Source organism: Thermobia domestica, chromosome 6, assembly GCF_964235325.1.
Source record: "Thermobia domestica chromosome 6, izTheDome1.hap1.1, whole genome shotgun sequence".
NCBI classification, from domain to species: Eukaryota; Metazoa; Arthropoda; class Insecta; order Zygentoma; family Lepismatidae; genus Thermobia; species Thermobia domestica.
Genome location: NC_137459.1, coordinates 268,568,202 through 268,579,496, shown reverse-complemented (window position 1 = coordinate 268,579,496; position 11,295 = coordinate 268,568,202). Strand labels below are relative to the sequence as shown.

Sequence of the window (11,295 nt, the reverse complement as noted above, 5' to 3'; positions counted from 1 at the left end):
TGTGTCCCTCTTAGTTTTGATTATGGAATAAGGAAACACATACAATCCTATTTTCTTATTATTTTTTTCTGTCTATACACATCTTTGGCATCGGATACCCGGGTTCGATTCCTGACAGTAGTAATTGCGGCACCTGAGGAAAATTTGCACTTTGAACCCGACATTTATGACGTCATAGGTCAAAGGTCAATGACCTTGGCCCGGGGTCAATGACCTAGGGGTACATAGGACCACCCCCTCTAAATTTTGGCAGGGGTATCATGGCCCACCCCCTAAAATTTGCAGGGGTACCTAGGACCACCACCCTTAAATTTTGCAAATTGCCAAATCTGAAAATTTGGTATGGTAGCCTAGGACCATAGTATGCACCTCTATCAGTATTGTGAGTCTATGTCGTTCCCTTTCATGGGTAAAAAAATTGCCAAAAATTCAAATTTCGGGGTTTTTTGACCCAATTTATCCCCTTGGATGAGGTATTATTACCCTATATAGTTATATGGGCGTATACAAGGGTCCATTACCTTTTATAACATATGGGTATATTAATGCACCCTTGAAAAATTTGGGAGGGGTAACTTGGTCCACCCCTTAAACTTTGGAAATTGACCAATTTAAACATTGGGTATTATAGTACAGGACCCTAATATGTATCATGATAAATTTGGGCGGTCCACCTCGTTTCCTTCTAGGGGTACAAAATTGCCAACATATAAACGTAAGCAATACGTTATACCACGTGTTTGGTTTTTGGTCGATTTTATCCCCTTTGATGAGGTGTTATTATCCTATATAGTTATATGGTCATGTATAGTGGTCCATTACCTTTCATAAGATATGGGTATATTTGTGCAATTCTTTAAAAATTTGGGAGGGGTACTTTGGCCCACCCCTAAAATTTTGGAATTTGCCCAATTTAAACATATGGTATTATAGTACCGGACCCTAAAATGTATTATGATAAATTTGTGTGGCCCACCTCGTTCCCTTTTAGGGGTACAAAATTGTCAAAATATAAACGTAAGCAATACGCTGTACCACGTGTTTGGTCTTTTGGCCCAATTTATCCTCTTGGATGAGGTTCTATTACCTTATATGGTTATATGGTTATGTATAAGGATCTATTCACTATCATAAGACATAGGTACATTTGTGCATTCCTTTAAAAATTTGGGAGGGGTACTTTGGCCCACCCTTAAATTTTAGAAATTGCTCATTTTATATATTTGGTATTATAGTACTGGACCCTAACATGTATTATTATGATAAATTTGAGTGGTTCACCTCGTTCCCTTTAGGGGTACGAAATTGCCAAAATATAAACGTAAGCAATACGTTGTACCACGTGTTTGGTTTTGACCTAAGTTATCCCCTTGGATGAGGTCCTATTACCTTATATGGTTTTATGATTATGTATAGGGGTTTATTCACTATCATAAGACATAGGTATATTTGTGCACTCCTTTTAAAATTTGTGAGGGGTACCTTGGTCCACCCCTTAAATTTTAGAAATTGCTCATTTTATATTTTTGGTATTATAGTACTGGACCCTGACATGTATTATGATAAATTTGGCTGGTTCACCTCGTTCCCTTTTAGGGGTACGAAATTGCCAAATTTTAGTACAACCACGTGTTTGTTTTGGCTCAATTTATCCCCTTGGATGAGGTCCTATTACCTTATATGATTATATGGTTATGTATATTGGTCCATTCCCTATTATAAGACATTGGTATATTGATGCAACCTTTAAAAATTTGGGAGGGGTACCTTGTCCCACCTCTTTATTTTGGAAATTGCCCAAATTAAACATTTGGTATAATAGTATAAGACCCTATATATATATATATATATATATATATATATATATATATATATATTACTATAAATTTAGATGATCCACCTCGTTCCGTTGTAGGGGTACGAAATTGCCAAATTTTAGTACAACCACGTGTTTCGTTTTTGACCTAATTTATTCCCTTGGATGAGGTCCTATTACCTTATATGATTATATGGTCATGTATAGGGGTCCATTTCCTATCATAAGACATAGGTACATTGATGCACCACGGGAGGGGTACCATAGCCAATCCCTTGAATTTTGGAAATTTTCCAATTTAAGCATTCGGTATTATAGTACATGACCTCAATATGTATCATGATAAATTTGGGTGGTTCACCTTATTCCCTTTCATGAGTAAAAAAATGCCAAAATATAAAGATAAGCAATATGTTGTACCACGTGTTTGGTTTTTGGCCCAATTTTTCCCCTTTGATGAGGTTGTATTACCTTATATGGTTATATGGTCATGTATATACGTTCATTTCCTATCATAAGACATGGGTACATTGATGCACCCTTTAAAAATTTGGGAGGGGTATCTTGGCTCATCCACTCAGTTTTAGAAATTGTTTAATATAAGCATTTGGTATCTTCGTACAGGTTTTCAATATGTACCACTATAAATTTGGATGGTCCACCTCGTTCCCTTTCATGGGTAAAGAACTACCAACAATCAAATTTCGGAGGTTATTGACCCTTATTTAACACGTTATATGGTTTATTACCTTCATATGTTTATGTTCCCTTTTAATTTGGGAATTATCAAATAAAATTCGGTAAACGTTTTCTAGGACCCATTGGTATTCCTCTTATGGCCAAATATTCAAAATTTAAAGGTTATTGACCGGCTTTATTATTGAATAAGAACAGGATTTATTACTTTTTTTCATAAGACACAGGTGTGTTTGTGTACCAATCTTAAATTTTGGGAGGGGTACATTTCTTATTGTCATATCAATAATTGGTAATTGTTCTTAGAATTGGGTGGTATCTCTTTCTTTGGGTAAATCATTGTCAAATATGAGTATGATCACGTGATCAGTTATTGACCTATGATGGGATTAGAAGTCCAGGACATTGGTACATTTAAACTTTCTAGGATAATTTGAGAATGCGTCATTGGTTCTGATTATTACAGCCAAATATAAACGTAAGCAATACGATGTACCACGTAATTGACCTTGATGAGATAGTGTACAGGGATACATAGCTAACCTTATTGAATCTTATGACTCATAGTCTTAAGGAAATACATGCTACAACACTGGCAAAGTTATTGTTGATGCAATTTGATTGGTTGATGACTATCTTTCGTGCAATCGGATTGGCTGATCACTATCTTTCGTGCAACCTGATTGGTTGCTGATTTTCAAAACTTTGCTGCATTCAGTTTTAAGTTTTGTTTAACTTTTAAAAATGTAGGTTTCGTTCAACATTTTGCACTCACTGATAAATATGATCAAAACCGTTTATTTGTTAATCGAATAGTTAAAAACCGGATAAAGTTTGACGGTTAACCGTGAAACGTAATTTTTTTTAGTTTGAAAATTTTTTGTTTGAAAGTTTTTGTTTGAAAACTCTTGTTTCAAATTTGTGTTTGAATTTTTTTGTTTCAGAATTTTGTTTGAAATTTCTTTCAAAATTTTTTGTTTGAATTTTTTTTTGTTTGAAAATTTTTAATTTTAAATTGCAAAATTTTGTTTGAAATTTTTTTTTGTTTAAAATTTTTGTTCGAATTTTTTGTTTTGAAATTTATCGTTTCCATTTTTTTGTTTATTTTTTGTTTCGATTTTTTTTTCAAAATTTTGTTTGAAATTTTTTTTTCGTTTCAAAATTTTGTTTGAATTTTTCGTTTCCAAATTTTTTCGTTTCAAAAAATTTGTTTCAAAGTTTGGTTTGACATTTTTAAAAGTTTGTGCACTTATTAGTAAAGAACCGGAACTGTTTAGAACTAAAACATCTGGCAACATTGTGGTGCAATAGTACACGTCAGAACATGGGGTTGTACTTGAAATGAAAAAAACACAATTCATTGAAATGGATCCACATACATCCATACCAGATAGTGGTTCTGGATATTGTCGATACAATGTATTTTGAACTTCTTGCACTAGTTTGTCTTTAGCATATAATTTTATTTCCTGTTGAAGTCTTTAAAGTCTATTGCAATATCAATTGGTGGAAACTCAATGTCCATTTGATCACAAATAAACTGTTTATAAATACAGGCATGCACCCACGAACGACGTTGACAACCATCATAATATCTAGATACATGTTGTACAATATGCATAACACATTTTTCAAAATAGTACTTTTTCATGAATATACTTGTTTTGTTGCACACTTCCACTGCATGTATAACACACTGAAATACGTTGATGAATTTGTTCCATTCCGTTTGCGTTAGATATACCATATTGCGAGGGACATGGAATGTACTCTTTTTACGTAACAGCACCATCTTCTCTTCGAGGACTGTACGCATCACCACTTCATGATTTGAGCCTAATGATTTGACTAAAGTCACATTTAGCTCATTATGAAAATAATCGTTCATTTGGTCGATTCGTGAACATAATATTTGCCATTCTTCACAGGTCAGTTGTGCACCAAATTGTTCTTCTTTGCCCAATCGAATTACTGGTTCAAATGTTCTAGCACTGATACCAATCATCACATGTTTTGTTTGAAATATATTTATTGGATAATAGCTTGCGAAGATGAACTCTTTATCGTTAGAAGTACACATCTTTCCTCCTGAAAAGCACTTGCTCAAATGATTTCGTGGGATGACAGTGTATTGGTTGATTTATAGAACTACGGCTGACGGCATTGGAAAGGAATATGCTGACATTTGAATTCATGGTTTCATCACAGTTACTGACGTCATACTGACCAACCAAATTCATACAACAACGTCTGACGTCAAAGGTATGTGCTGACGTTTGAATTCATGATTTAATCACAATTGCTGACGAATCTGGCTGTGTACTAAATTCAAATTGATGACTTCGACCCAAGAATGCTTTGTAACATAAATATACAGATCCAGTATTTAAGAAACGCAGCAGTTCTTCTTGTTTTGATGCTTCCATGGGTAAATATCTTGCTGGTAGAATTATATTCTTATCATATTCAAGCTTCACTACGATTCTTAATCCAAACTTTGTAGGGATTTTTTGGCTAGCTAAGATTCTATAAGGTACATTCTGGATAAGCTTGCATATGTGCATTATTTTTATTCATATTAGTTTCATTTTTTGTATATAGTTTAGTGGTTTTAGTGAATTCTTTGTGATTCTTTTAGTGATTTTTCTGGTGAGTTTTAGTGAGTTGTGTTTGCATTGGCTGGCAACAGTGCCTTCAGTGTGCTATTCAAGTTGTGTCTGTGCATTCGACAATGTGCTGCGAAGTGCAACTAGGCAAGCATATTCATTAATAGTTTCAGAAAAGCATATTTATTCATAGGTTTTAGAGAAACACTCATGTTCATTAATATACAAGATTCACATGTTCTTAACGGTGTTTTAGAGTGTTACTCAGTTTATGTGTAATCGAAGACAAAGTATGATGGTTAGCAAGCAACATGTGGTTTAGCTAGCAGCAAGCAACGATTACTGCAGAAAGATGTTAAGATAAGTAATTCATTGTACTAATATTTAAGTATTATATCAGTATATTAACATATGAACAAAGCATGTTATGTTTATCATATTAACACATGTACATTTAAATAAGAATTGAGGCGGGTAACATCTAGAATATTCGTCAAGTCTTATTTCTCGTTCCTTCATGATATCTGGGTGAATCGGCAATATGGGTTTGATCATACAGTTCATTGGCTGTGGTTGTGATATGCATGAGTTGTAAATAAAGTACATAAACATATCACCCTTCATACATGGGCATCGTCACATTCTGTTGTAAATCAGTAATCTTGGTAAATGATTTCATCACATCACGTGTGTTTAGAAACTGCAGACAAGTAGCCATGATGATGTTATCATGAATACTAACTCGAACGATACTTATATATGATGCAAAACTGATGACGTTGCAACATCATGTTCTGACGTGTACTATTGCACCACAATCTTGCCAGAGGTTTTAGTTCTAAACAGTTCCGGTTCTTTACTAATAAGTGCACAAACTTTTAAAAATGTCAAACCAAACTTTGAAACAATTTTTTTGAAATGAAAAAAATTGGAAACGAAAAATTCAAACAAAATTTTGAAACGAAAAAATTTTCAAACAAAATTTTGAAAAAAAATCGAAACAAAAAATTTTAAACAAAAAAAATGAAAATTTTTAATTTTTTGTTGCAAAATTTTGTTTGAAAATTTTTTGTTTGAAACTTTTTCGTTTCAAAACCAATGTCGCATTCTCAAATTATCCTAGAAAATTTAAATGTACCAATGTCCTGGACTCCTAATCCCATCATAGGTCAATAACTGATAACGTGATCATACTCATATTTGACAATGATTTACCCAAAGAAAGAGATACCACCCAATTCTAAGAACAATTACCAATTATTGATATGACAATAAGAAATGTACCCCTCCCAAAATTTAAGATTGGTACACAAACACACCTGTGTCTTATGAAAAAAGTAATAAATCCTGTTCTTATTCAATAATAAAGCCGGTCAATAACCTTTAAATTTTGAATATTTGGCCATAAGAGGAATACCAATGGGTCCTAGAAAACGTTTACCGAATTTTATTTGATAATTCCCAAATTAAAAGGGAACATAAACATATGAAGGTAATAAACCATATAACGTGTTAAATAGGGGTCAATAACCTCCGAAATTTGATTGTTGGTAGTTCTTTACCCATGAAAGGGAACGAGGTGGACCATCCAAATTTATAGTGGTACATATTGAAGACCTGTACGAAGATACCAAATGCTTATATTAAACAATTTCTAAAACTGAGTGGATGAGCCAAGATACCCCTCCCAAATTTTTAAAGGGTGCATCAATGTACCCATGTCTTATGATAGGAAATGAACGTATATACATGACCATATAACCATATAAGGTAATACAACCTCATCAAAGGGGAAAAATTGGGCCAAAAACCAAACACGTGGTACAACATATTGCTTATCTTTATATTTTGGCAATTTTTTTACCCATGAAAGGGAATAAGGTGGACCACCCAAATTTATCATGATACATATTGAGGTCATGTACTATAATACCGAATGCTTAAATTGGAAAATTTCCAAAATTCAAGGGATTGGCTATGGTACCCCTCCCGTGGTGCATCAATGTACCTATGTCTTATGATAGGAAATGGACCCCTATACATGACCATATAATCATATAAGGTAATAGGACCTCATCCAAGGGAATAAATTAGGTCAAAAACAAAACACGTGGTTGTACTAAAATTTGGCAATTTCGTACCCCTACAACGGAACGAGGTGGATCATCTAAATTTATAGTAATATATATATATTAGGGTTTTATACTATTATACCAAATGTTTAAATTGGGCAATTTCCAAAATAAAGAGGTGGGACAAGGTACCCCTCCCAAATTTTTAAAGGTTGCATCAATATACCCATATCTTATAATAGGGGATGGACCAATATACATAACCATATAATCATATAAGGTAATAGGACCTCATCCAAGGGGATAAATTGAGCCAAAACAAACACGTGGTTGTACTAAAATTTGGCAATTTCGTACCCCTAAAAGGGAACGAGGCGAACCACTCAAATTTATCATAATAATACATGTTAGGGTCCAGTACTATAATACAACATATTGCTTATCTTTATATTTTGGCAATTTTTTTACCCATGAAAGGGAATAAGGTGGACCACCCAAATTTATCATGATACATATTGATGTCATGTACTATAATACCGAATGCTTAAATTGGAAAATTTCCAAAATTCAAGTGATTGGCTATGGTACTCCTCCCAGAGTGCACAAATGTACCTATGTCTTATGATAGGGAATAGACCCCTATACATAACCATATAACCATATAAGGTAATAGAACCTCATCCAAGAGGATAAATTGGACCAAAAGACCAAACACGTGGTACAACGTATTGCTTACGTTTATATTTTGACAATTTTTTACCCCTAAAAGGGAACGAGGGGGACCACCCAAATTTATCATGATACATATTAGGGTCCTGTACTATAATTCTCAATGTTTAAATTGGTCAATTTCCAAAACTTAAGGGGTGGGCCAAGTTACCCCTCCCAAATTTTTCAAGGGTGCATTAATATACCCATATGTTATAAAAGGTAATGGACCCTTGTATACGCCCATATAACTATATAGGGTAATAATACCTCATCCAAGGGGATAAATTGGGTCAAAAACCCCCGAAATTTGAATTTTTGGCAATTTTTTACCCATGAAAGGGAACGACATTGACACCCAATACTGATAGAGGTACATACTATGGTCCTAGGCTACCATACCAAATTTTTAGATTTGGCAATTTCCAAAATTTAAGGGAGGTGGTCCTGGGTACTCCTGCCAAAATTTAGGGGGTGGGCCATGATATCCCTGCCAAAATTTAGAGGGGGTGGTCCTATGTACCCCTAGGTCATTGACTCCGGGCCAAGGTCATTGACCTTTGACCTATGACGTCATAAATGTCGGGTTCAAAGTCCAAATTTTCCTCAGGTGCCGCAATTACTACTCTGGCGGAAGCTCATGCGATTCGTATCCCACGCTAAACTTTATTTCCACGTCTCATATAGCCTCGTTGTTGAACGGGACACTAAACTGAAAATGAAATCATTTTTTTGTCTGCCATCTATTCATTATTGTAACAAAAGTCGCTTACAGAGTATTGGTCTTTATTTAGTAATGTAAATATCAGACAATAATGAAACCATATGGAAATAGATTAGAATTTAACCAGAAGAAAAATCATCGAAAACACTGATCATAGATTATACGCACACTTGCAAACAAAAGCTTTTACAACAAGCATTTACATCAATGTGAGTATATCCTATACTATAATTTCAGAAAATACTGTAGATGCCGAACAAAGAACGGCGAATAGTACAATTCGGAAAGAATGGAAGCAAATTAATCATCTCATCATATTTATTCAGATAGTAATTTTGAATGAATTTGTTCATTTTTCGTAGAATGACATTACCTAGAAAATTAATGAGAGATCAAATATTATTTGCACTTGACAATATTGCTGTATTTCATACATAGAGTACTGATACATCACACATTTTAGTTTGCTACTAATTCTTGGCAGGAAAACAAGCGTCTAAAATTCAACTTTGAGAACGTGATTTCCTAATTGTTGTAAACAACAGTCGTTTTTCTATTTTTCCAGGTGTTTTGGCATTATTGGATGGCCAAGGACCAATATTTGTTTTGGAACCTCCTCCAAGAGTAGATTTCTCCAACAGTTCCGGAACAAGACTTGATTGTGCGGCCCACGGAAGCCCTCCACCTCAATTGGAGTGGCTACATTCCGATGGGACACCGGTATCAACTGTCCCAAGCCTTCGTCTTGTCCTGCAAAACGGTAGTGTCGTTTTCCTTCCATTCTCCGCCGAAGCGTATAGACCCGATGTACATGCTACATCATATCGCTGCGTTGCCTCGAATGGAATAGGTCGCGTCCTCAGCAGAGAAGTCAAACTTCGTGCCGGTAAGTACAACTACAGTAATTTTCTCGCATGTGAAAACAATTATATTCGTACGGTATATATGTATATTCTGTTTGTTTGTTACTAATTTTTCTATGTTCTTTTTTCTGCCTCATATAATATGTTTTATCTTCTGAATAAATCATTTAATATGTTTTGGTAAAACAAATCTTATTTTCCGTTTAGGAAAGATTTATATTAACAATTCTAAAACAATGTATTCTAAAACAATTGTAAAACAAACAAAAACCGCTTTGTTCTAAATTATATTTTAAGTAAGTAAATTCAATTATAATATATGGTCAACAGAACAGAAAACTTATTGACCAGTATTATTAGAGTGGCATGAAAGAAATGCCAATCTAAAGTGCGTCATTAAAAAAAATAAAGATACTGCAATACCTAGTTAATCAAAATAGCTGCTGGCTGGGATCACACAATTTCGCCACTGCTCGGCCAAAAATTGAATTCCGTAGCGAAGGAACTCTGAAGTTTGTGATGCGAACAGTCCTCAACTGCACGTTGTATCGCTCAATCATCAGTAAATGAATTACCTCCAATGACGTAGTCGAGATGTTAGAAGAAGTAGCAGACAGTGAGAGGGGTACCGGGAAAATATGGTGAGTAAGCAAGGGTCTCGAACTCGCAATCATGGAGAACTTACACCTCCATTTTTGCGACATATAGGTGGGCATTGTAGTGCAACATGAGAACACAATGTATGTTGATCATTACTGGGTATTTGCAGACAAGTTTAGGGTTGATTGAAATATGTGAGGTGATGGTTTCAGTAAGCCTGAGAAACACGCGATTTATGACTGCTACCCTAGATTATCATACCAGCAAAAACATCTTTTGTAGGTAAAGAAATGGTATAGGAAATCATACTGGACGATGATCACGATCCAACAACTGTCCTCACCGCTTACGTTGTCTTAGCAGATCAACGTAAGACAGACAATCCGATGCAAGAAACTTTCCGGTTATTCTTCGCACTTGCAGAACTCCACATCTCGAAACGGCGATTATTTTTGGCCGCTGTCAACTCATGCGGAATTCGTTAATTCGTCTATTTTACCTTACTGACTACAAGTAGCCGCGAACGACAGCGGTCTGGTGTATGCCTAGCTCTTATGCAATGACACTAACATATTTCTGAAAGTCTGCTTCCACGGCGTTCCTGAGAAACTCATCTGAACATCATGTTTATCAGGGCCCGAGGTACTCGTATTGCAATACTGTGTCACTGGAACGAAATTTAACATACTGACATTGAATGTGAGTTGTTTCGCCAATCATGGCCCAAATGTGGTATGCATACTCTCCTGCAGCTTGTTCTAATTCCAACTCGTAAAGAAAAATCACTCACTATTGTGTGTTCTTCATGGTGTATTTTCATACGGACCTGTTTGAAAATGCACTGCCTCTTGATTGTATGGGTAGCCCAAATTGCTTGCTAAACGTCTAAAGAGTTTGTGAGGTTGAACGAGAGATTAACCGAGAACGTAGAGCCATGAAAGAATTAAGTCAGCCGGCAAAAGGAGAAAATATTCCCAACCCTGTTCACGTGAGGTTTCGTGACTTCTCCGAGAGACTTGCTGCTTTCACGTGAGGTTTCGAAGCAGCATTCCCAAACAAATCAAGTGTCTGTTGTAAAGCAATGTTCTTTTCGATACTAAGGTTAGTGCTTTTAGACAGAGAATAAAAATAATACTTGAATTTGTTTCCGAGGAAAACAAATAATTCATGCATACTAGTTTACAAGTGCCTAGAGATGGGCAAGATTCGA

General features: G+C 35.1%; 1 protein-coding gene across 1 annotated transcript in view; it reads left to right on the top strand.

The window, feature by feature from the left end:
- Window positions 1-8,477: 8,477 nt before the first annotated feature.
- Window positions 8,478-11,295, top strand: part of LOC145687543 (cell adhesion molecule Dscam2-like) — a 1,184,503-nt gene continuing 1,181,685 nt past the window's right edge. The window contains exons 1-2 of the mRNA XM_081761007.1: window positions 8,478-8,547; window positions 9,188-9,508. Of these exons, the coding sequence (XP_081617133.1) occupies window positions 8,478-8,547; window positions 9,188-9,508 (391 nt within the window). The remainder of the gene's footprint in view (window positions 8,548-9,187; window positions 9,509-11,295) is intronic.